This window comes from Furipterus horrens, unplaced genomic scaffold (assembly GCF_987537825.1).
Source record: "Furipterus horrens unplaced genomic scaffold, mFurHor1.1.pri manual_scaffold_1, whole genome shotgun sequence".
In the NCBI taxonomy this organism is placed as follows: Eukaryota; Metazoa; Chordata; class Mammalia; order Chiroptera; family Furipteridae; genus Furipterus; species Furipterus horrens.
This window is the reverse complement of record NW_028327171.1, coordinates 82458354-82486212: the sequence shown is the minus strand read 5'-3', so window position 1 is coordinate 82486212 and position 27859 is coordinate 82458354. Positions and strand designations below refer to the sequence as shown.

The following is a 27859-nucleotide window of genomic DNA, read 5'->3' as shown; positions in this document are numbered from 1 at the left end:
TTGAGACTGGAAGGAAGCACAAGGGCATAAGAGGGCTGGCTGGGCTCCCATCAGTGGCAGCTGAAGTGCCACAGGCATATCTCAGCTGCAGAGGGGGTTCCCCGTGAGAACTGTGGGGTCTAAACCGCACAACAGGCTCCCCAGCCTAGAGCACCAGAACCAGCAGAGGTGCCCATATAATATCCAGCTATAAAAATCAGCAGGGTTTCTGTCTGACAGGGAGACGCAGCCACCCTCTTAAAAAGCCAATGCATAAAATTTCATTTGCAGCCACTTAGCCTGGACTTTGGTGGAGAGAGGGCAGAGTGAGGAGAGCCATGTGAGGAGAATCTGGGGTTGGTGACTCTGGGGAGACAGCTAAAGGATCAGCTTCAAGGATCCCTGTGCTCAGTCATCCCCCCCCATACCATAGAAGCCATCTTTCTCAGGCAGACTACTCCCCTCCATGAGGCATCAGCATTGGGGAAAGCAATAGCCCCTCCCGCAGAAATCCCTCTTACCCTACGATGTGGAGCACAGGTCCAGCTGAGCAGTATAGCCAGAGGCTCTTCTAGTGACTAAGCCTTAATTGACAGCCTGCAGGTAGAGATAGATTTCTAGGTGCTGTGAGCCTTTTGTTCTACCTGCCCTCCAGGACCAGAGCTGGTAAAAGCCAGCCTTGGTGTGCAGCTTGATCCTTTCCACATGCGCCCACACCCAGTAGAGAATCACCAGCTGTGGATAGCTAACAGCTCCATACCAGTTGCCCATGGCCAGTCACAGGAAGCATCTGACACAGGGCTGCACAGTCTTTGCAGATCTACCTAATACACAGAAACAAACACAAAGAGGCAGCCAAAATGGGAAAACAAAGAAATAGGCCCCAAATGAAAAACAAAGAAGAGCTAAGTGAAACAGAGGCAAGCAATTTATCAGATACAGAGTTCGAAGTAATGATTATAAGGAGGCTCAACAGCATGAAAAAGAACACACCATAAAAAAGGACCAGTGAAAGAAGTCAGGAATACAAGAATCAACATACTATGTTTTTGTATATTTGCAACTCTAAGAAGACAAACCTAATCTTTGGTAACAGAGAGCAGATTAGCAATTGCCAAGGGTTGGAGGTGGGTGGGTAGGGAGATAAGAGGGAAAAGGCACATGGAAAGTATCTGATGTACTGGATGTTCCATAGATTGTGAAGGTGGTACCATGGGACTGAAAATTTGTTAAAACTCATCAAAATATACACATAAAATGCATATATTTTATATGTAAATTATACATCAATAAAGGTAAAGCCATTAGAAAATGCAAAAATATTTATATTACCTTAAGAAAATGAGTCTACCTTATTACTTTTCCTCATCAAAGCCAAATCACAAATAATCAAATGACTAACATTTTCATTAACTTAATTCATACAAGTACACTCTGCTAAAATTTGTAGATTTTTTTTCTATTATTTATTCCAGAAAGAGGGGAAGGGAGGAAGAAAGAGAGGGAGAGAAACCTCGATGTGAGAGAGAAACATTGATCAGACGCCTCTTGCACGCACCCCAACCAAACCCACAATCCGCCCATTTGTTCTGACCGGAAATCAGTTTGCAGGACAATGCCCAACCAGCCGAGCTACACCAGCCAGGGCCACTTTTCAAAATTTGGATTGAAAAATCCTTTCAAATACCTCCAGAGGCTCGTAAAAATAATCATTACTATAGTCTGCCTTGGACATCACCTTGGTTCTCAAACATATCGCATCTCAAACAATTCGTTTCTCAACCAAGTTGATCATGAAAAAACTGTCTCAGTTGTTGAACGACACTTCAGTTCTCAACCCAACATCCCTCTCATGCTGATACCTGTATGACCGCTCATCGTCTCTCAGGTGACAAACAAAGGAGATTCAGTTTTCATACTAATCATTTCCCGAACAGCCTTCTGAAACAAATTAAGCTCAAGAACCGAGGTTCCACTGTACATGAATTTGTTACCTGGCAACTAATCAAGCATCTTCTGAATGAGAAAGGTACTGCAGCTGATTCTTTGAAATTTAAAATACTGATACTAAACACATAGGAGTACAGTGCTTTGGACTTTAAGGTACTATATATATCACCAGTTAAATGAATACTTTCAATGTATAATCCATATAGTTAACATAATTAATTATATATCTCTCCCCTAGTCCCCTTTCATAATGTCTTAATACACTCAAGCTGTAACAAAAAATCATAGACAGGTGGCTTAACAACAAACATGTTTTCCTCACAATCCTGGAGGGTAGGGAGTCCAAGATCAAAGTACCAGCAGATTTACAACGTGGTGAGAGCCTATTTTCTGGTCCATAGACAAAACATCTTCTCACTGTGCTCTCACATGGCAAAAGGGACAAGAGAGCCCTTTAGAGTCTCTTTTTTAAGGGCATGAATCCCATTCATGAAGGTTCCATCTTCATGACCTAATCATCACCCAAAGGCCCCATCTCCTAATAACATCACACTGAGGATTAGGATTTCAACATAAGAATTTGGGGGAGGGGAAGACAACACAAACATTCAGTCCATAACACATATTTAATTTCAGCTATAGTATTCTTCAAGTTTCTTTTTCACCTATTGATGAAAATCTTTTTCCTCTGAAGCTGATGTTAGTACCCATTTCTAACATATTTCACTTGCATCTAGCACCGGCTATCATGGACATACAATCTGAACAGCATACAGGTCCCTGAACTCAAGGCCCCAAACTTGTTTTAATGTTTTCCTATTGCTATCTTGAAATTCTTAATAATTTTATCTTTGAACTTGTGTTTTCTAAATAAATTCATGGGATAATAGAGCATGCGCATGAGAAGAGAAGATATTCACAATATGTATATCCACCATCCTTGGCTGCTCCATTCACATAATAGAATTTGAGATGTCCATGAGGAGAAAATTCTGGTGGACTCACCATGTGTGAGAGTTCTGTGAGATTCAAAGTGAGAACAAGATAAGTAGAGTTAATGGAAGTTCTGAAAGGCTACATATTTCATTCAAACCATTCAATGGTTTCAACACACACACACACACACACACACACACACACACACACACACACACAGGTGATGTCATCCTACAAAACACAAATAACCAAGGTCCTCTACTATTTCCTGCATTTTTTTAATCCTCACCTGAGGACATTTTTTTTCATTGCTTTTAGAGAGAGGAAGGAAGAGAGAGAAATATTGATTGTTGCCTCCCATACACACCTAGAATGGGAACTACATACTCTTAGACCAGGGATTGAACCTGCAACCTAGGTATGAGCCCTGAACAGGAATCGAACCTGCAACATTTTGTTTATGAAACAACATTCCAATCAACTGAGCCACACTGGCCAGGGTTATATGCTTTCTTACTTGTGTTAATTTCTTGTATTAGTAAACCACTTACACTGAAAATGATGACACTGCAGGAAAGGGAATGTGGGCAACTCTGGGTTCCTTTTACTTTCAGTCATTCCTTACACATCAGTATGCCAAAGGTAAAGAGTATTGGTGAAATGTGGATGCATAAAAAAGTAAAATAAAAGCAACAGAGTTAGTTTTGTGCAGGATGTCCACTCCTATGGTAAGAATGAAATATACGTGTATTAATTATGAAACACAAATTATAAATTATAATTTAGTAAGTGCATATAAAGGTTTAATGCTCTTATATCTAACTATAAAAGTGGCAGTTCACAATATAAAGGTAAGGAAAAAAATTCATCTTCATAACTTAAATTTTTTATTTTTTAAGTTAGAACATAGAAATATAAATAAAAATACAACATACAAGTTGAGACAGAGATAACAGAAGAAAAAAGTTTTATACTTTAGTGCTGTGACAAAATGAGAAAAATAGTTGGTCTTTGTCTCCAGGAAAAACATAAAGATGTTGAAAGGGTGACACACCCAAAAAGGTCATGGAAGCCCATACCATGTCCCTTATATCTCTTCCATTTGGCTGTTCCTGAGTTTATCCTTTAGAAATAAACCTGTAAGTGTAAGTCATGTGTTTTACTGAGTTTTGTGAGCCATTCTAACAAATTAGCAAGCCTGAAATGAGGGTGATGGGAACCCCTAATTTATAACAAATCAGTCAGAAGTACTAATGACAAACCTGGGGCTTGAAACTGGCATCTGGAGCGAGTACAGTTTTGTGGGATTGAGCCCTCAAGTGGAACCTGAGGCTAACAGCAGGTAGATATTGTCAGAATTGAACTAGCCTGTGTAGGACACCCGGGTGTACCCAGAGAGTTGGAGAAATGATGTTGAAAAATATGCATGCACTTTGGTGTCAGAAGTGTTGTGAGTAAAAATAGTTTGTAATTACCTTTATTCAGCAACATTTTTTTCCAGCTTCTTTTTCTAACACTCACCTGAGAACATGCTTATTGATTTTAGAGAGGGTAAGGGAAGAAGAAAGTGAGAGAAACATCAATGCAAGAGACTCTTCTACATGCCTTGATCAGGGATGAACCCACAACACAGGCATGTCTTCTAACCCAGAATCAAACCCGCGTCCTTCGGGTTCACGGGACAACACTCCACACCATCCAGGGATTTTCCAGCTTTTTCTTTTTTTCTTTTTAGCCACACCCGAGGACATTTTTTTCATTGCTTTATACAGAAAGAAACATTGATGCAAGAGAGAAATATCGATTGGTTGCCTCTGGTACACACCCCGATGGGGGAATTGTATGAGCCCAAACTGGGCATCACACACACCTGGACAAGGAATCAAACCCACAGCCTTTTAGGTTATAGGATAATGCTCCAACCAACTGAGCCACAGCATCCAGGACCATTTTCAAGCTTTTTGAACAAGGAACAGCCACTAGGGTTGCCCTTCCTCCCACTCTTGCAAAACCCAAACTATCTGGCAGAAGTAACTTCTAGGGGATTTAAAGATCCAGTGACCCTTTTCCTCTTTATTTTTCTCTTTTTCCCTTTTTGGGAGCCAAACATTAAAGACTATAACATTCAAAATTAAATGCATAAAAGGGGGAAATCCAAAAGTTACTGCATATACACCAATAATGGCTCAAAAAGACTTGACATTAAGTTTACCAGCCATGTTGAACTTTGACAAGAAGACAGCCCCTAACAATCAAAAAATAAATAAATAAATAAATAAAACTTGAAACAGGAAAATATGGCCCATTCAAAGAAAAAAATCAACAGAAACTGTCCCTGAGAAAGACCTGATGGCAGATGTCCTAGAGAATCCTTAAAACAGCTGTATTAGTGCTTGTTTCAGCAGCACATATCTAAAATTGGAACAACAGAGATTATCATGGCCCCTGGAAGACATATAAATTCGTGATGCATTCCATGTTTTTAAAACCAGTTGTATTAAAGATGCTCAAAGAACTGAAGGAAGCTCTGAAGAAAGTCAAGAAAATGATATATGAACAAAATGGAAATATCAACAAAGAGGCAGAACACCTAAAAAGAAACCAAAAAGGAATTCTATATCTGAAAAACAGTAATTAAAATAAAATTCAGAGGAATTCAAAAGCAGATTTGAGCAAACAGAAGAATCAGTGAACTTGGAAGGATGCCTTAATGACTATCTTCCCAATTTTACAGAAAAGCAACTAAGGACTAGAGATTATGTCAATTACCCTTGATAAACAATATCTACACCTCAGGAAGAGTGTAAGAACCCAGAGCTAGCAGTGACCAAAGATTTACCAATCAAAAAGAAAAAAAAGTATCAGCAAACTTAAAAGATACAACAAATGGAAATTATCAGGTCTAAGGAACAGGAAGAAAAAAGACACAAGAAAAGTAACAGAGCCAAAGGGATCAGTGAGACATCATCAAAGTGACCAACCAAACACTGTGGGATTGCCAGGATGAAAAGAAACAGAAAAAATATCTGAAAAAAATATGGCTAAAAACTTCCTAAGTAATGAAATATATAAATATAAACATCCAAGAAGCTTAAAGAACTCCAATAAGATGAACTCAAAGAAACCCACATCAAACTTTCTAAAGAAAAAAAAGGAGAAAGGAATCTTGAAAGCAGGAAGAGAAAAGTGAGTTGTCACATACAAGAGATCCTAAATAAGACAATAGGAAATTTTTCATTAGATATTTTAGAGGCCAGAAGGCTATGGGCTGACATATTCAAAATTCTAAAAGAAAAAAACTATCAACCAAAAATCTTATATTCAGCAAAACTGTCTTTCAAGAGTGAGAAATTAAGACATTCCCAGACAAGCCTGTTAAACCAAGCAAGCCGTTGACTGGAGACAGCCAACTGACCTGGAGTCTGCACGATCCTTCCCCATGTGGGAAGGCCACCCTCCCCTCCACACTCCCACTCTTATTAGGGTTTTCTGGACCCAAGGGTAGGTAGGACGACGACCATGTCCAGCTTGAAGCAGCTAGAGGAGCTTGAGACCTTCGCCCATTGTCCTTTACAAGATAACAAAGGGTCCTAATATTTGGGGGGGGGGGGATAGTTAATTTTTACGAGCCAGGGGTATGGACTTGGGGGGGATTGCTGGGGGAGGGGGGTGCTGGGTGGAGGGGAGCAAAGGGGAGAAAATTGGAACTGTTGTAACAATATAATCAATAATAAAAAAAATTAAAAAAAGACATTCCCAGACAAACGTAAGCTGATGGAATTTGTTACCACTGGACCTATCTTACAAGAAGTGCTCAAGGGTGTCCTGTAAGCCCTTGAAAAGACACTACACAGTAACTAGATGCCATAGGAAGGAATAAAGATCTCAATAAATATAAATACACAATTACAAAAGTTATTATCATAACTTAAGTTTATAACTCCACTACTGGTCTTCTACATGATTTAACAGGCCAATGTACTTTCTTAAAAACAAATTATTCTAAAAGCTACTATTACTGCAACTTTAGTTTATTACTTCAAATTTTATTTTCTACATAGTTTAAAGGAAAATCCATTTTAAATAATTATTATTTTGTGATTTTTTGAGCGTAAAATACATCAAGATATAGTTTTCTAACATCAGGAACTGAAAGAGGTGTGAATGGAGCTGTAAAGGAACAGGAATTTTTCATGTTATTCAAGAAAACCAGGTGGAGAGTGCTATAACTTTAGAATGTTAAATATAATCCCCATGGTAACACACAAAGAAATGGCCATACAAAAGAAAATAAGAAAGGAATTTAAACATTTCACTATAAAAAAATCACTCAAACAAGAGAGTAATATAGAAAAGGTAGGACAAAAAAAGCTCTCAGAAATATAAAAACAAATAGTGCCCTGGTTGATGTAGCTGAATGGATTGAGCATTGGCCTTTGAACCAAGAGGTTGCCAGTTTGATTCGCGGACAGGGCACATGCCTAGGTTGCAGGCCAGGTCCCCGCCTGGGGGCATGTGAGAGGCAGCTAACCATTGTATCTCTCACACATCAATGTTTCTCTCTCTCCCCCTCTCTCTAAAAATTAATAAATTCTTTTTAAAAAATAGTAATGATAGAAATGTCATTGCTTATGAATCATTACTTTAAATGTAAATGAATTTAACTCTTAAATCACAGTGGCAGAATGAATAAAAGAACATGCTCCAACTTGCTGTCTACACAAAACTGACATCCAATCCAAATAGGTTGAAAAGTAAAAGGATGGAAAGAAATATTTCCAGCAAATACTGTCAAAAGGAAGCACGGCTGTATTAACATCAAACAAAATACTTTAAATCAAAAAAGTTTATGAGAGATAAAGGACATTATGTAGTAATACAAGGTATAATACAGCCAAAATATAACCTTTATAAATATTTACATGCCTTGCACCTGTGGGGACAGAGGTAAGAACCAAATACTGATTGGAGGCTTATTTTATGCCAGCTCCCCTTTTTATATGAAAGGACTAAGGAGACTTATCCATCCATTCTCCCAATAAACATGTAAAAAACAGTTACTATGTGTCAGGTATATGCAGTGTTACAGATGAGGCTGAATCAATAAAAAGGCTTCATCTAAATAAATATAAACATTTACACACCTTATAACAGACCATCAAAATATGTGATGCAAAAACCTGACAGAACATACAACAGAAATATATAATTCTACAATAATACTTGAACACTTCAATACCTTAATGAGAGCAGTGAAGAATGATATATAATCATCTAACCACTCTGCTGTACATTTGAAACTAATACAAAATATTACTGAATGTACACTGTAATTGAAAAATAAAATTTAAATTTAAGACAATAAAAAGGAAAGAACAGAATGAGAACACAATAAAGCCACCAGATATAACAGACATACATTCAAACCTTGGTTCTCAAAATCTTGGTTCTCAACCAATTCGGTGTCTTGGTTGTTTAACAAAACTTCAGGTCTCAGTTCTCTACCCGACAACCCTTTCATGCTGATACCTGTATGATCAGTCATGCATCTCTCAGGTGACAATGGAGATTCAGTTTTCAAACAAATTGCTTCTCAAACAGTTTTCCAGAACGAATTAAATTAGAGGACCAAGTTTCCACTATGTATACCCAATAACAGAACACACATTCTTCTCCAGGGAAGACTGTATTTTAGGCAACAAATTAAATGTGAATAGATTTAGAAAGATAGATATCAAATAGAGCTCCTTCTCTGACCACAACAGGATGAAATAGATAGCAGTAAAAAAGGGAAACTAAAAAACTCATAAATTTGTGGAAAATGACATTGTTTAACAAGCAATGAAGAAATCACAAGAAAAATTAGAAAGTACAGATAAATGAAAACAAAAACACAAATTACAAAAATTCATAGGACAAACAAAAGCAGTGCAGAGGGTAACTTGTAGCTAAAAATGCTTACTTTAAAAACATCTTGCCCTGTTCAGCATGGCTCAGTTTGTTGGATATCGTCCAGCAAAGCAAAAAGTCACCAGTTCGATTCCCGGCTGGAATATGTGCCTGGGTTGAGGGTTTGGACCCAAGATGGGGTGTGTGCAGGAGGCAACCAATTGATGTTTCTCTCACACATCAGTGGTTCTCTCACACATAAATGTTTCTCTCCATCTCTTTGTCCTTCCCTTCCCCTTGCTCTAAAAATAAAATCTTTAAAAAGAAAAATCTCAAATCAACAACCTAACTTTACATTTTATGAAACTAGAAGAACATGCCCTTGCTGGTGTGGCTCAATGGATTGAGTGCTGGCCTGCGAAACAAAGGGTTGCCAGTTTGATTCCTGGCGAGGGCACATGCCTGGGTTGCAGGCCAGGTCCCCAGCTGGGGGTGTGTGAGAGGCAACCACACATTGATGTGTTTCTCTCCCTCTCTTTCTCCCTCCCTCCCCCTCTTTCTAAAAATAAATAAATAAAATCTTTTTTAAAAAAAGAAAGAAACTAGAACAAACTAAACCCAAAACTCACAGAAGGAAGGATATTATAAAAGTTAGAGGGAAAAAAATGATAGACAAAATAGTACAGCAAAACAGAAATTAATTAAACCAGAAGTAGCTTCTTTGAAAAGATCAACAAACTTGACAAACCTTTAGATAAATGGACCAAGAAAAAAAGAGAAAACAAAAATTACTAAAATCAGAAATGAAAGTGAGGCTGTTACTAATGTCTCTACAAAAATTTTAAAAACTTTAAGTATTATAAAGAACTGTATGTCAACAAATTGGATAATCTAGATGAAATGGAAAAATTCCTAGAAACACAAAACCTAACAAGATTAAAACCTATATTAGTAAAGAGACTGAATCAGTAATCAGGGAAAAAAAGAAAAAAAAAGCCCTAGACCTGACAGTTTCACTGGTGATATCTTACATTTAATGAAGAACACCAATTCTTCTGAATTTTCATAAACAATGAGAGGAAAGGGAACAATTACTAACTTCTTCTAAGAGACTGCATTATCCTGATACCAAATAGACAGACACTACAAGAAAAAAATATATAGCTTCCAGTCAAGATGGCAGCAACACAGGCAAATGCGGCACTCACATCCTCCCACAAGCATATCAAAATCAAAACTAAACTACAGAACCATCATTAACAACTAAGTCTGACAACTAAGGATATAAAGAAGCCACGTGAACACTGGCAGGAGGGCTGGTCCCACACCCACATGCAGTGGATAAAAATGGGGAGGGACATCTCAGCTGCAGAGGTCACCCGTGAGGAGCAAGGGGTCCCAGCCCCACACCAAGACACCAGCCTGGGGTTCCATGTGCCAGGAAGAGAAGTCTGTATAACCTTTGGATGTAAAAAACAGCAGAGACTGTGGCTGAGTGACACAGAAGCTTCTGGAGTCCCAGGCATTTCCTCTTAAAGAACCCAGCACCCACTTACTTGGACTCAATCCCTGAGTTCAAGCGCTGGGGCAGCATCTCCAAAGGCACCAGGGACATAAAGGGAGGAATCGAAGTGTCTGGCTTCAGAGTGAGAGTTGGAAAGGCAGCTTAATCCCAAACTGAAGTGCTCCCCTCAATAGAGTTTACAGGTAGGCACCATATCTGAGTCCCCATAAATCTGTCTCACAGCGTTCACGTTCACCCCGCCCTATAATTCCCTGAGACCCAGCCCCACCCAACTTGCTGATAACCCAAGCTGTTTCCAGTAGCTTCTCCATACATCGGCCTGCCTTAGCTTACGCTTCAAACTTGCCTAAATTCTCTCCTCCAAGATCAGCCCTAACAATAGCCATTCTGCAGATTGCTTTGTAGCTGAAGGCAGGAGACCCAAGGCAGAACACAAGCAGCGCTGACCTTGGCCTGTACCTCCTGGGAGGCGACAAAGCCCGTGCATCAGTTGGACAGCTTCAGACCACGTTGAAGCACCACCCAACAGCCTCCACAAGCCACACACTAAAGGGGCAGACTCAGCAGACACCAGACCTGCTGAAATAAGTCCTGCTCTGTGGGGTGGGCCCATACAAAGATGGTCTTCAAGGTGGTTGTGCAAGTCCTTACAACTGACTTGCCAGGGGGTAAATCCCTCCCATTGATGTGCAATCAAGGCTCAAATACAACAGGAGGGTGTACAGAGCTTCACCCTTTGAGTGTCATGTGTAAATCGAAATTTGGATCAACATGAGAGAAAATTATATCAATATATAACCTGAGGTACAAAAAAGAGAATAAAACATAAAATACCAATTATTTCATTTCTATTTACATTTATAGCCATCAAAAAAAGTCACTGGGAGTGACCCTGGCACTTCTGGAAAAATTTGTCAGAATCGCTCACAGTGACGTTGGCACTCAAAGGGTTAAATGGGGTGGGCAGGGTGGGACCTGGCTTGCCCAGCTCAGGTGAATGAGGAGGCTGTGCCACTGGACCCTACAGGACACCTACTACATTAGGCCACTCTACCAAGCCTGGGATACATAGCCTTACCTAATATATAGAAACAAACACAGGGAGGCTGCCAAAATTAGGCGACAAAGAAACATGGCCCAAATGAAAGGACAGAACAAATCTCCATAAAAAGAGCTAAACAAAATGGAGACAAGCAATCTACCAGATGCAAAGTTCAAAATACTGGTTATAAGGATGCTCAACAAAGTTAGGGGAAGAGTAGCTGAACTTAGAGCTTCAACATCATAAAAAAAAGACATGGAAACCATGAAAAAGAACAAGTCAAAAAAGAAGGATACATTAACTGAAATGAAGAATTTAGAGGGAATCAACAGTGGAGTAGATAAAGGCAAGAATCAAATCACCTATTTGGAATACAAGGAAGCAGAAAACAATCAGAACAGCAAAAACAAAAAAGAATCTAAAAAGGTTAAAAAATAAATAAAATAATAAAAATAAAAACTCAGGGTAGTTTAAGGAGCCTCTGGAACAACTTCAAGCACACCAACATTCACATCACAGGGGTGCCAGAAGGAGAATAGAGAGAACAAGATATTAAAAACCTATTTGAAAAAATAATGACAAAAAACTTCACTAACCTGGTGAAGGAAATAGACATACAAGTCCAGGAAGCAGAGAGGGTCCTAAACAAGAAGACACCTACCCCAAGAAACATCATAATTAAAATGATAAAGGTTAAAAACTAAGGATCTTCTAAAATTTTTTAAACCTCACCCAAGGATATGTTTATTGATTTTAGAGAGAGAAGAAGGGAGGGAGGGAGGGAGGGAGGAAAGGAAGAAAGGAGGGAGGAATGGGGAGGGAGAGAGGAGGGGGGAGAAATAGATATAACGATTTGAGAAACACTGATTGGCTGCCTCCTATACACACCCCGACTGGGGATCAAACCTGCAGCCTGGTATGTGCCCTGACTGGGAATCAAACCGTCAACTTTTTGGTGTTCAGGACTCCACTCCAAGCAGCCAAGCTACCCAGCAGGGGCCAAAGACAGAATCTTAAAAGCAGCAAAAGAAAACCAGTTAGTTACCTACAAGGGATCTCCACAAGACTGTCAGCTGATTTCTCAAAAGAAACTTTGCAGGCCAGAAGTAACTGGCAAGAAATATTCACTAAGTGATGAAATGCACGGACCTACAACCAAGATTACCCTACCCAGCAAAGATATCATTTAAGAACAAAAGACAGATAAAGAGCTTCCCAGACAAGGAAAAGCAAAAGGAGTTTATCACCACCAAACCAGTTATTACATGAAATGTTAAAGGGGCTCCTTTAAGAAGAAGAAAATAAATAAAGATAAAAAATAGGAAAAAGAAAATGGTAATAAATACATTATCTGTCAATAATTGAATCTTAAAAAAAAGAAACAAAATAAACAAACAAGCAGAAAACAGACTCATACATGCAGAGGACATTTCAACAGTTTCCAAATAGGAGAAGGGTGAGACGTATGGGTAAAAAAGTTGAAGGGATTAAGAAGTACAAATTAGTAGTTACCGAAAAGTCATGGGGATGTAAAGTGCAGCATAGGGAGCATAGTCAATATTATTCAAAAAACCATGTATGGTGTCAGATGGGTATGAGATTTATTGGGATAATCAGTAAGTTACATAATGTCTAATCATTAGGGTACACAACTGAAACTAATATATTGTATGTCAACTGAAACTGAAAAACAAAAATGATTTAAAAAATAAAAGAAAACGAACCATAAGATGAAGACTTGATCTTACCAGCCACCAGTCAAAACCAATTTCTTGAATTTAACAACTGCTCTACCTTATGCCTAAGCTCCCCTCCCCATTTCCATGACAGCAACATCAAGAACCAACCAACCATTCTGGTTACTTCAGTAAATTCTTGTTTGCTTTTTGTCTATAATGTCATTGCTTTGGTTACTATTTCCTAGATATTCTAATAAACGTATTTTTAAAAATAAATATTTTAATAAAAACCATCTTTAACATTACAATGTTCTCACTCCTCTTTAAAGATTAAATTTGTAATATTCTATGTTCAATCAAATATTATAAAAAACGAATCTGTAAATACGTGATGTATTTTATGTAGCTCTAAAGGGGAAAAAAAGCAGAATTAGTTGTAAAGCTATAAGAAAACATTTTGCATCAATATGATAAATTTTTTAAGAATTAGAATCCTTCAACTATAGAATAGCTTGACATACAAGATAGCAAATCTTCTCTTACTGGACCTATTTAATAGTAGAGGTGGATGACCTCTTGGAGGTATCAGAGAAACTTTTTAGCAATACATTTTTATAAGATAACCTTAAAGTTTTAATACAAATAAAGCTGCTTTGTTATTACTTCCCTCAAATCATGCTTCTTCTAACATATTATATACATATAATAGGCATTTATATATGTATATATTTTTAAATATACACTATAAATTTATACATAAATATATCATATATATTTAATAGCATATACATACATTTTATACTAAGTACAATGAAGAAAATAAACTGAATAATATGATTTTTTTTAAATAAAATAAAAAGAAAGACCAATATCCTTTACAAGCATTCATGTAAAATCCTCAACAAAATACTAAGGAACAAAATTCAATATCTTAGAAAAAAGATTATATACTATAAACAAGTGGAATGTATTCCTGAAATGCAAGGATGGTCCAACATACAAAAATTCATTGATATAATAAACCGTATTAATATAATGAGAGAAAAAACACATAATCATCCCAACTGATAAAAATATAGCTTTTGACAATGTTTAATACCCTTTCATGATAAAAAACATGAAACAAGCCAATAGAAGGAAACTACTTCAACATGATAAAAGCCATTTTGAAAAACTCACAGTGAATATCAGACTTAATTGTGAAACACTGAAACCTTTTCTTCTAAATCAAAAACATGAAAAAAAAGGCTCACTTTCACCATTTCTATTCAACAGAGTATCTCAGGATGTTATTTTATTTGGAAATACTGTCTTTACAGAAGTATTCATGTTAAAATCAAGTCAGTAGTTTAGGTCCTAATACATTATGGCTATTGTCCTATAAAAACTGCACACTGAATACAGAAACAGACATACACAGAGGGAAGACAATGTGAAGACAAACATGTAAACATGGAGAATTGCAGTGATGCACCTAAAAGCAGAATAATGTCTAAAGAAGATAGGAGAGAGATATGGAGCAATCCTTTCCTCATGCCTTCAAAGGAATTATGGCTCTCCAGACACTCTGAGTCACATGAAATGTGAATGGATTAAACAATCAAACCAAAAGGCAGAGATTGCCAGAACAGATGAAAAATCAAGATCAGCTTTGTTCTAAATGTTTTTCACACACACTTCATATTCATATATTGAACTCTTACCCCCTAAAGTGGGGCCTTTAAGAAGTGATATGGTCATGAGTCCTCATGGCCTTCATGAACCCTCTTATAGAAAAGGCTCCAGAGAAACCACTTCTGCTTTATGAGGACACAGAAAAAAGATGTCCATATACAAACCAGGAAACCCTCAGCACCATGATCCTGGATTTCACAGCCTCTTGATTATAAAAAAATAAATGTTTGTTTTTTTTTAAGCTGCCTCTTCTATAGCATCTTGTTACAGCAGCCCAAACAGACTAAGACAAGATCTCCTAGGACAAGACAAATAAAGAAAAGAATAAAGAAATGGGACTACATCAAATTAAAAAGCTTCTGCACAGATAAAGAAAACATCATCAAAATGAAAAGGGATCCAACCATATGAGAAAACATATTTGCCAGTGATACCTCAGACAAGGGTTTGATCTCCAAAATATATAAAGAACGCATAAGACTCAACATCAGGAAGACAAACAATGCAATTCAAAAATGGGCAAAGACCCTGAACACATTTCTCCAAGGAGGACATACAGAGGGCCATAGACACATGAAAGGATGCTCAACATCACCAGCCATCGGAGATATGCAAAGTAAAACCACAATGAAATACTACCTCCTACCAGTCAGAAAGGCCATCATCAACATATCAACAAACAAGTGCTGGTGAGGATGTGGAGAAACAGGAACCCTACTGCACTGTTGGTGGGAATGCAGACTGGTGCAGCCACTGAGAAAAACAGTATGAAGTTCCCTCAAAAACCTAAAACTGGAGCTGCATTTTGATCTAGTGATCCCACTGCTGGGATTATACTCTAAGAATCCTGAAACACCATTTCAAAGAACCTCTGCACCCCAATGTTCATAGCAGTGCTATTTACAATAGCCAAGTGTTGTAAACAGTCTAAGTGCCCATCAGTAAATAAGTGGATCAAAAAACTGTGGTACATTTACATAATGGAATACTATGCAGCAGAAAGAAAGAAGGAACTCCTACCCTTCATGACAGCATGTATGGAACTGGAGCTTATTATGCTCAGTGAAATAAGCCAGGCATTGAAAGACAGATACCATATGATCTCACCTATAAGTGGAACCTAGGAAACAAAACAAACAAATGAGCAAAACAGAACCAGCGACATGGAAACAAGGAACAAACTAACAACAACTGGAGGGAAGAGGGGATAATGGGGGGAAAGAAGGTGAAGAGTCTAGTCAAGGAACTAGTATAAAGCATCCATGGACATGAACAACAGGATGGGGATTGAGTGTGGGGGCAGGGAGTGGGGCAGAGGAGAGCAATGGGGGGAAAATTGGGACAACAGTAATTGAACAACAATAACATTTTTTGAAAAGTGAAAAGATGGAACTATCAACATAACCACCCAATAGCCAAACAATAAAACCTCAACATGAAGAAGCAATTTCCATGCCACAACCACCATCTGCTGAACTATCTCCTAAGTCAAAGTACTATGGTAGCCCTGGAGGGGCACCAGAGAAAGTCTGAGCCTGAAGTCAATATGTCTGCATTAGATGTTGCAGAATCAATGATGCAAGAGGTAACCACAGAGGAAGCAACTATCCAAGTAGCATGAACAAAAAGAAAAAGGAGTCTTGGACAAAAGATCATGACCCCCTAATGCTCCCATGCCTACATGTGAATGGTAAGAAACTAAAATGGGGAACTTCCTGCCAAAATGGAGGCAAAGACAAATATACTGCATCTCCCTCCACAACTAAGAAGAAATACAACTACCAAAAAACTTGAAACAACCTGAAGTTCCAGAAAACCAAACTGCATGAAAGTCCAGCAAACAAAGATATAAAGAAGAAATACTTATCAAAACAGGTAGGAGGGGCGGAGCCAGGGAAGAGAGGATGCGGTGTGGTGGCAGCAGCAGCAGTGGCAGTGGCAGCAGCAGGCCGGCAGAAAATGCAGTCACATGTTTTAAAAAGTCAGAAGGGACACCTAGGGAGCATTCCCAGCTCCTCACCTGACCTCGCAGCTCACCGTCCCAGCACTGAGAAAAATCAAGCCTCATTGCTTCTGACTGTGCAGACCGGGGGGGTTGGGGCAGAGGCAGAAACTGCTGGTCTCTTAGCAGAGTCTGCTTGTTTAAAGGGCCCCGATGGACCTAGAACATCCACAGACCTTCCCACTCTGGGAACGACGACTAGGGCAGCAGCTAGAGAGGAGCCAGTCCAGTGCAGAAGTGGGAGAGGTGCCTGGAAAAGGGCCAAGTGCTGGGAAGGTAGCATTGTTCCCTCTCCGACCCCTCCCCCACATACAGCGCCACAACGTGGTGAAACAGGTCGCCCTGCACTGACGAATCCCTAAGGCTCCGCCCCTTACAACATAACAGGAATGACAGCTCTACCTGGGACTCAAAGGCAAACAAACACAGGAGCCTGTCAGAATGAGGAGACAGAGAAGTATGGCCCAAAAGGGGGAACGGATCAAGGTTCCAGTGGGAGAACTAAGCGACAAGGAGATAGCCAACCTAACAGAGGGGAAGATAGACAACCTACCAGATGCAGAATTCAAAACACTGGTGATAAAGATGCTCACAGGCTTGAGAGATATGTTTGAGTATGGCAAACACATAAGAGAAGAAGTGAAGGCTATGCTAAGTGAAACGAAGGAAAATACACACAAAACCAATGATGAAGGGAAGAAAACTGGGGTTCAAATCAATGATTTGGAGCATAAGGAAGGAAAAAACAGTCAATAAGTGTAGAATGAGGAAGCAAGAATTGAAAAAAATGAGAAAATTTCCCAAATTTTGCAAAGGAGATGGACATACAGGTCGGGAAGCACGGAGGGTCCCAGGCAAGCTGGACCCAGAGGGTCCAGGACGCATCATGACTGAGATGCCAAAAGTAAAAAATAAAGACAGGGGCAGCAAGAGAGAGGCAGAGAATTGCCTACAGGAGGGTGCCTATAGGACTATCAGCTGATTTCTCAGAGGACACTCTGCAGGCAGGAAGGGACTGCAAGCAGTATTCAACGTGATGAAAAGCAACCTACAACCAAGACTACTCTATCCAGCAAAGCTATCATTTGGAATGGAAGGGCAGATGAAGTGCTTCCCAGACAAGGTGAAGCCAAAGGAGTTCATCATCACCAAGCCGTTATTATATGAAATGTCAAAGAGACTTACTTAAGAAAAAGAAGATCAAAACTATGAACACTAAAATGACAACAAACTCACAACTATCAACAACTGAATCTAAAAAATAAAAACAAAATCCAACTAAGCAAACCAGAATAGGAACAGAATCATAAGTATGGGGATCATCTGCAGGGTTATCAGCTGGGAGAGAGGTGGGGGAGAAATGGGGAAATGGTGCAGGGATTAAGAAGCATAATTGGTTGGTACAAAATAGACAGGGGGATGTTAAGAACAATACAGGAAAGGGTGAAGCCAAAGAACTTATATGCACAACCCGTGGACATGAACTAAGGGAGGTGGGATTGCTGGACAGAGAGGAGCAAAGGGGGAAAAAACTGGAACTACTGTAACAACATAATCAATAAAATATACTTAAAAAAAAAAACTAAACTGGATAATTTTACTTCAATAATAGAGGGCTTTGGGATGAAGATGGACAGTCTAACCAATCAAACTCCTAAAAACAATGATTATTTAAGCACCCAAACCCAAGAATTGCTGTTTGTCTTAGCAGCAGTTTAAACACAGGTGCTGACAGCAAGTGTATCTCATCGCCTTTGGGGGCTGTGGCCATGCCCCTCAAAGTGAATTGGGAGGTTCTACACTTCTGGTGGGAAAAAAAAAAAAAACAATGATTATTTTACTTGAAATAAAAATTGGCAAGCTTCGAAGAAATATCCCTTTCATGCATGCATTCAAGGTGAATGGAAGGGACACCTCCAAAGAGTCGTTTCTATGCCAGTGTTGAAACCATCAAGACAAATCAAACACCAGCTGTTGCAGCAGCATCTGCTCCTCCAGTCTACCAAGAGACTTCTATGCAATATGGAAGGCACTGTTAAAAAGACCATGACAAGTAGACCAGGTCACAAAAATGCAATGAGATTGCTCCCAACTTTATGATCCAAAACTATTTCAACAACAACAAAAAAACGTGAGCTGACACATCTGATAAGGGGCTAATATCCAAAATTTATAAAGAACTTATAAAACTCAACAACAAAAAAACAAACAATCCAATTAAAAAATGGAGAAAGAACCTGAATAGACACTCCTCCTAAGAGGACATTTAGATGGCCAATAGACATACGAAAAGATGCTCAACATCATTAATCATTAGAAAAATGCAAATTAAAACTACAATGAGATATCACCTCACACCTCTCAGAATGAATATCATCAATAAATCCACAAACAAGTGCTGGCGAGGATATGGAAAAAGGGGAACCCTTCTGCACTGTTGGTGGAAATGCAGACTGGTGTAGCCACTGTGGAAATCAGTATAGAGATACCACAAAAAAAATTAAAAATGGATCTGCCTTACAACCCAACTATCCCACTTCTGGGAATATATCTGAGGGAACCCAAAACACTAATTCTAAAAGAACATTAGCACCCCTGTGTTTATTGCAGCGTTATTTACAATCGCCAAGATATGGAAGCAGCCCAAGTTCCATCAGTAGATGAGTGGATAAAACAACTATGATACATTTACACAATGTAATACTACTCGGCCATAAACAACAAGAAAATTTTACCCTTTGCGACAGTATGGATGGACCTGGAGAACATTATGCTAAGCAAAATAAGCCAGTCTGAGAAAGACAAATAGCGTATGATTTCACTCATATGTGGAACCTAATGAACAAACTGCACTAACAAGAAAAATAAAGACAGACTCATAGATAGAGAGCAGGATGACGGCTACAAGCAGATGGGTGGAAGTAAGGGGATAGTGGGATTGAGCAAAAAGGAAAAAGGATTCATGGACATGGACAACAGTGTGGGGGTTGCTGTGGGTAGAGGGTGTAAGGGGACTAAATGGTAAAGAAAAATATACAATAAAAAATTTTTTAATTAAAGAAAGTGAGCCCTGGCTGGTGTGGCTCAGTGGATTAAGCGCTGGCCTGAGAACCAAAAGGTCACTGGTTCTATTCCTGATCAGGACACATGTCTGGGTTGCAGGCCAGGTCCCCACTTAGGGGCATGCGAGAGGCAACTGATCAATGTTTCTCGCATACATCAATGTTTCTCTCCCTCCCTCCCTCTCCCACCCTTCCTCTAAATAAGTAAATAAAGTGAAAAGCTGGACAGGAGAAAATATTTGTAAATCAAATATCTCATAAGGACTGTATCCAGAATATACAAAAGACTCTTACAAATCAACAACAAAAACAAAAACATCACAATTTTAAAATGGGCAAAGGATATAAATAAATGAATTAATTAATGAATGAATGATTTAGAAATAAAATGGGCAAAGGATCTAAACAGACATTCTCCAAAGAAGATAAACAAATGACCACCAAGCACATATCATGAAAAGACACAATGTTATTAGGAAAAACATATCAATACACAAGATACGGTTTCACATCCACTATGACGTCTATGGAAGGACGAGAAGGAAGAAAAATAAGTACTGGTGAGGATGTAGAAAAGATGGAAAACTCATACACTGACAATGGGAATGTTAAACATCAGTGATTTTGAAAAACAATTTAATGGTTTAATTCCAACCTAGAATCCCAATCCAAAGAGAAATGAAAACATAGGTCTACACAAAAACCTGAACAAGAGTATTTATGTCAACATTATTCACAATATCCAAAAGTGGAAATAACCCAAATGTCCATTAACTAGTGAACAGATAAACAACACATATCCATAGAATAGAATGTTATTCAGCAATAAAAAGAAAAAAAGAATACATGTAAGAGCATATTGTATGATTCCATGCATAAAAATTAACCAAAAGGAAAATCTATAGAAACAGAAAATAGGTTAATGTTTGCCTTGGGCTACAGGTGAGAATGCATATAGGTTTTGTGGGTTCTTAGGGGGATACTTTTGAAAATATTCTAAAATTATATTGTGGTGATAGCTATGCAACTCTACAAATGTACTAAAATTATTATACTTTACTTTTTAAGGGATTAATTTATTTTTAGAGAGAGGGGAAGGAAGGAAGGAAGGAAGAGACACATCGAAGTGTAAGAGATACATCGATCAGTTGCGATTGCCTCTTGCACGCCCCCAACTGGGACCTGGTCCACAACCCAGGCTTGTGCCCTGACTGGGAATCAAACCAGCAACCTTTCGGCTCACAGGCCAGCATTCAATCCGCTGAGCCACACAAGTCAGGGCTAGACTTTAAATGAGTAAAATTTAAAATATGTAAATTAACTTGCAGTAAAACTGTTAAAAATTTTTTTAAAAAACACTGAAAAAATTACAATCTTCAAAAGCGAGATCAAACACAGTAGACAGGATTCGAGGTTCTAAAGTCATATAAATATAAAGGAATTTTTTTTTTCCTTCTCCAAATATATTTTTTATTTTACTTCACTGTACAGTAGCAATTTATAAACTGTTTCAGATAGCCTAGCAGAACTCAATAATATATGACTAAAACAAAAAAATTAAGTCTACTAATATTTTCCAGAAATATACTAACAATATTCTTCCACATTGTAATGAATTAGAAGACCTAAATTTCCTCATCTGTGAAATAAGGCCAATACTACTTACTTCTCAGAGATTTGTGAAAATTAAATGAAATAATTCATGCTTAACCTAATTTCTGGCATGTAGTAAGCACTCAACAGATGTTAGCTCCCATAATTATAAATAGAGGATATTCAGATCCAGCCTGAGAATATTACTTATGTCGTCGGCAGCCGTCCGTCTCGAGAGACGATGGTGTAGCTTCCTAAGAGTCCATCTGCACCGCCGAAAATGGCTGTGCAGTCCGACTCGGGAGTGACACGGTATCTGTCTCCTCCCGTGTTGAATCGACATCTTGCGATGACGCTGAAGCTACAGAGCCTGGGCAGGGTGATATGGAGGGTCTGCTGTTGCCCATGCAGCAGACCCCCCCTCTCTTCGCAGCTGAAGGGTCCAAGGGAAAGACGGAGTCAATACAGCTTGGCTTCAGGTGCGCCGCAGGAGTTGCCGGTGTTGACTACAACGTCAAACCGCCTTAGGGACTCCGGCTCCGGATTTTCTGTCGGGGTTTACTCCCTTAGCCTTTCCCCTGAAGAGGTATGCCGCAAGGCAGCGGAGGTTTTTTGGAGTCAGAGTTTTCCTTCTCTGATGTACCCTGACTGGAAGATCGAACCAGCGACACTTAGCTCGCAGGCCGACGCTCAATCCACTGAGCTAAACCAGCCAGGGCCATTACTTATGTACTTCATTACTAATATGCCAAAATGAATGTGGGGTAGAAAGAATAGCGACTTGATAAGAACGTTGTATTACCATAGAACTAAGTCCATGACTACAAATTCTATAAACTTATTGGTAGTGAAAATGAGATCAATAAAGAGGAAGAAAAAAATCCGTGGAGAATAAGTCAGCCAAATTGTTTCTTGTCTCAAGAAGTTAAGAATCAAAAGCTCCAGAACCTTTAGTAAAGGCAGAGGAAACCTAGTTTAAAGTACAGAGAGGTACCCCCCTCCTAAGTTTATGTCACTAGGATTTGGTCAGGTCTCCTCTTTCTTTCATACATTGGAGATTATTTTTTTAATCCTTTTTTTTTTTTTTTTTTTTTTTTGAGAGTACAGTAGTCCCTCTCTATATCGTGGGTCACTTATCGCAGCCTCACTGTATCACGGGATTTTTTAAAATATTATATTTAATTATTTATTGCGGATTTTTCGCTATATTGCGGGATTTTGCGGTACTGTATATGTATGTTGTTAAAGTTACGTAGGTTTAAGAGTTTTATATATGCAAGCACATTTCCTCACAAATACAATGCAGAAGCATCTTATAGGCATTAACTTTGTGAAGCCAACCTAATATAACATAGCTACAAATTCTGAATACAAAGCCCTCCATATTTAAAAAACTTGTCAAAAATGACATTGTATTATTCCAAAACTGGCTAGCTGAGAAAACTATATTGCCTAGTGGTTGAATCACTTTGACCAATAAAAAGAACCAATCCACCTTTCTTTGTCAGGATAACATCAACAACACTGATCTTTTTGTGTTTTAAAACATGGTAATTTTGGTCACTGCTGTGCTTTTACAATAGTTGAATACCCACTGCTATTAAATTTTAAAATATTTTTTTATCCTCCAACAATGTCATTAAATGAACATCATAGTGTAAAACAGATAATATGCCTGAAAACATTAACTTTGGAACATAAGTTAGATGTAGTAAACTCTGTAAGAAAAGCCAAACAATTGCCACTTTATGCTGGGCTGATAATTTAGGAAAGAATAAATTTTAAAAAATCAGACAATGCCAGAAGATTAAAAGGTAATATTAAAGGAACAATAGATTAATATCCTCAAAGAACCTGTTCCCACCACTTGAAGAGCATTCTTATGGGGAAAAGAGACTTGAATGATACCAATTGCTTTAAGTATATTTTACTGATTAGGCTATTACAATTGTTCCAACATTTTTGTCCACCTCCACTGGGTACTCCCCACCCCTCTGGCATTCCCCTCCCTTAGTTCATGACCATGGGTCGTGCATATAAATTCTTCAGCTTTTCACTTTCCTATACTGTTGTTGACATTCCCGTCTGTTTTGTTCCTACCAATTATGCTTCTTAATCCCTGCACCATTTCCCCACTCTCCTCCTTCCCCCTCGCAGCTCATAACCCTTCAAATGACTTCCATATCTATGATTCTGTTTTGGTTGTTTGCTTACTTTGTTTGTTTGTTTTTAGATTCAATTGTTGATAGTTGTGAATTTGCTGCCTTTTTAATGTTCATGATTTTGATCATTTTTTTTTTCTTAAATAAGTCCTTTTAACATTTCATGTAATAATGGCTTGGTGATGAGGAATTAATTCCTTTAGCTTTACCTTGTCTGGGAAGAACTTTATCTGCCCTTCCATTCTAAATGATAGCTTTGCTGGATAGAGTAATCTAGGTTGTAGGTCCTTGCTTTTCATCACTTTGAATACTTCTTGCTAGTCCCTTCTTGCTTACAAAGTTTCTTTTGAGAAATCAGCTGAGAGCCTTATGGGAACTCCTTTGTAGTAACTCTGTCTTCGTCTTGTGACTTAATGATGTGTCTTGGTGTGTTCCTCTTTGAGTCCAACTTGTTTAGGATTCTTTGTGCTTTTTGGACTTGTATGTCTATTTCCTTCACCAAATTAGGGACGTTTTCTATCATTATTTTTTCAAGTGAGTTTTCAATTTCTTGCTCCTCCTCTTCTCCTTCGGGCATCCTTATAACTCAGATATTGGCACATTTGGAGAGGCCTCAGAGGTTCCTAATCCTCTCCAAGGTTCTTTCAATTCTTATTTCTTCTTTTCGTTCTGGTTGAAGGTTTATCACTCCCTATGTTCCAAAACTGTTGGTTTCAATCCTGGCTTCCTTTCCTTCTATGTTGGTTTCCTGTGGATTATTCTTTATTTCACTTAGTAGCCTCATTTCTTCCTTTATTTTTTTGTTGTACTCAAGGAGTTCTCTGAGCAACCTGATAACCAGTGTTTTTAACTCTGCATCTGACAGGTTGGTTATCTCCATTTCGCTTAGTTCTTTTTCTCAGGCTTTATTCTGTTCTTTCATTTGGGCCATATTTCTTTGTCGCCTCAATTTGACAGCCTCCCTGTGTTTGTTTCTGTGTATTAGGTAGAGGGGCTTTTACTCCCTGTCTTAGAAGCATGGCTTATGTAGAAAAGGCACATGTAAATTGTGTGGGTGGAACCTTAGGTAATTGCCAGGGCGGGGCAAACCAGCTTCACCACTTTGTGGCTATGTGGGGAGGGCTCAGAGAGGGGGCAATGCCGCCACCTGGCTTCTGGCGGTTAACCCGTCGCTTGCCCTGTTTCCAATCACTTCACCCCCTTCCTGTGTGCAATGGGCACCCTTCCAGCTACCGCCCCAGTAGTGAATCCCAGAGTGGGTGGGTCTGCATATGTTCTAAGACTGTGCTGGCCCTGTAAGCAGCAAAGACCCAGCAGTTTCTTCTGCTGCCCCAACCCCCCACTGGTTTTTAGAGCCAGAGGTAAAGGGGGGAAAGGGGGCGTCTATCTTCCCAGTGCTGGAACCCTGGGCTGCGCAGTGTGGCCTGGGCCTGAGATTGCTAGCTAGCTCCTAAGGTATCCCTCCTACCCATTCCACTGCTGCTGCTGCCCTTCCATGTCACACTGCCTCTCTGCCTGTCTCCGCCACTCCATCCCTCCTACCCACCTGGATGAATGTGTCTTCTTAAATCTTTGGTTGTCCAACTTCCATACACTTCGATTTTCTGACGGTCTGGGTGTCATTAGCTTTGAGATCAGGTTGTAATTCTTTCTATGGTTGCACAAGGAGGCAAATTTGTCTACCTACACCTCCATCTTGACCAGAATTTCGAATGATACCGATTTAAAGTATGCAAGGATTTTAAAGATAGCTTTCCCATAAAACAACTTTGTACATGCAAACCCTCAGAAAATGTTGATTATTTTCATTAAAAAATAATACCTCTACTTCTAGTATTCCATCTCTCAAATCAAATATGACTTCTGACATGATTATAATAACCTTTGGAGAAACAAAGTCTATATAAATTGAGTTTATGGTTATTCTGAGGCTCTAAACATAATCACTGCATATTCCTCATGATTATTTATTGCTTGTATGGTAGAGGATCAGGAGGTATACAAACTTTTACGGAATCACCAATACGTTTTTATAATTTCTATAGAAAGGGGAGAATAAAACCAAGTAGCTTATAGGGTTCTCTGACATAAATTCAAGAACTCCAATATCCCTTCTAAGTTGTATGATCCTCTTAGTAATTGTAAATTTTACCTTGCTATTTTTTTTATTCATTAACTATTCTTAAAAAAAAAGATTCAATACCCTTTTGCAAAATAACAACTTTCTAATCATTTACTGATGTCCAATCCTGGAATGTTCTAAGTTCCCTCTGATAATAATCACAATCTAAATCCCCCATTATATTTAATTCCAGTATAGCCTCATCTCATTAACCCTTTGAGTGCCATGTGTAATTTGAAATTTGGATCAACATGAGAAAAAATTATATTAATATATAACCTGAGGTACACAAAAAGAGAACAAAACATAAAATACGAATTATTCCACTGTTATTTACATTTATAGCCATTGAAAAAAAGAGTTGCTGGGAGCAATGCTGGCACTTTTGGGAAAATTTGTGAGCATCACTCACAGGAACATTGGCACTCAAAGGGTGAATACTATGATTAAAGGACCACAGTTGCTAAATGGAGCATCTTTTTCACTGCAGATCACAAATAATAAATCAGTCATTATAATCAGTCTTGCATCATCAGGTAAAGCTTATCAAGTTGTTCCAAATGCACAAATACAAGGAGGTAAGATGACTTACACAGCAAGATAAGAACTTGAAAGAAATCTTAGAGGCCAATGAATTTAATCCTTATATTTTAGAAGTTGTTCTAATTGAAACCTAAAGAGAACAAATCCATCACCCATAACCACACTATTAAGCACATTCTAGTCACACACACGTATCTTACCTTTCTGATGATGTCTTAGGAGTGACAGGACGCCCACGGACAGCTTTTTTACTTGTATAATCTAGAGAAAGGACCTTGTTTCTTAGGCTTCTTTCCCACTAGAAAAAAAAACGGAATTTAATAGTAAATATACCAATATGACAATAAAGCAGCACTGAAATTTTTGTTTTATTTAGAAATTCAAAATAAACTGTCAAATTCATAGCAGTTCACACGGGGGGGGTACAATCTGTAAAACACTTAACTTTTGCTAGTGTAGAAATATGTCCACAAAAAAAAATAGTAGGGATTAATTTTAAAGTTTCAAGGTAACTTTAGTTAGGAAATCAACATTTTGAGATTCTAAAGCTTAAATAACTATGAAATTTTTTAAATGTGCCTAAAGGAAGTAATAAAAATTATTACATGGGAAGTTAAAGAGTGCCTGTGATGCTCAATTAACTGAGTCTATAACATTTGGAAGTCATTACAATTGGTTTCCTATGAATTGCTGCATGAAAAATGTTAGGAAAGAGTCAACATTTCACTGACAGAGTTGATTTAATCTGACCAGAAACAAAAATTAAAATTGACTTAATAAACAGTGTGAATCTAGAAAATAAATTATCATATTTCTATGCATTAGTCTCCTCATTTGGAAATAAATGTAATAGTAGCTATCTAATGAGTATGTATGATGATTATATACATAGTACACTTAAAATATTGTTTTCCTTGAAAAGATATTTGTATAGCCATATTCACAGAAACACTGTTCACAATAGATAAAAGGTAGAAGAAACTCAAGTATCCCATCAACAGATGAAAAGATAAACAAAATATGGTATATACATAAAATAAAATACTATCCAGCCTTGAAAAGAAAGGAAATTCTGACACATCACAACAACTGATGAATCTTGCCAACTATAAAATAATAGAAAAAAATATATTTGGTTTCGTCCCTCAGTTCCTGGCACAGAGCTCCTAAAACCCTTGCAATTGCCTAAGCAATAAGAAAACTACATAGTACACATCAGCAACAATGCAACTTTTTTTTTCAAATATTTTTACTTCATGGTTGGGTGAATCCACAGAGTGGAACCCACAGATATGGAAGGGCCAACTATAGATAAGCTTTACTCCAAAATAAATTCACCATGCTAAAACATAAAATACACAGATGCAAAGAGACAAATAATTTTCTTAAAATAAATTTTCTTTTTATTAAATTGGCAACAATCTTATATGTGATAACAGCTAGTGCTAGTAAGTTTGTAGAAAATGGGACCACTGGTTGGTAGCAATATAGATTAGTACAAATGTTCTGTAAGACAATTCAGCAATATTCATTAAAACAATATAAAAATTCCTTAGACTCAGTAATCCCACTGAAAAATGGTTCCCTATATATGAAAAATGATGTTCACTGCAACATTGTTTCTATCACCAAAACTTTGGGGAAAAAAACTAATATCAGTGCACTAAGTAAATGAATTATAGTACAATATATCTCTGGAAT

At 38.2% G+C, this 27859-nt stretch overlaps 1 protein-coding gene, 1 non-coding gene and 1 pseudogene across 2 annotated transcripts in view; 2 read left to right on the top strand and 1 right to left on the bottom strand.

Annotated features, from left to right (window-relative positions):
* Positions 1-27859, bottom strand: part of SENP7 (SUMO specific peptidase 7) — a 141693-nt gene that overhangs the window by 86882 nt on the left and 26952 nt on the right. Inside the window, exon 4 of the mRNA XM_090276070.1 lies at positions 26359-26456. Coding sequence (XP_090132196.1) covers positions 26359-26456 — 98 coding nt within the window. The remainder of the gene's footprint in view (positions 1-26358; positions 26457-27859) is intronic.
* On the top strand, positions 5255-5349 carry LOC150021372 (U6 spliceosomal RNA; annotated as a pseudogene).
* LOC150021371 (small nucleolar RNA SNORA68) lies at positions 18349-18480 on the top strand. Its single transcript, XR_016513643.1, has one exon. It is a non-coding gene; the product is annotated as a small nucleolar RNA SNORA68 (small nucleolar RNA).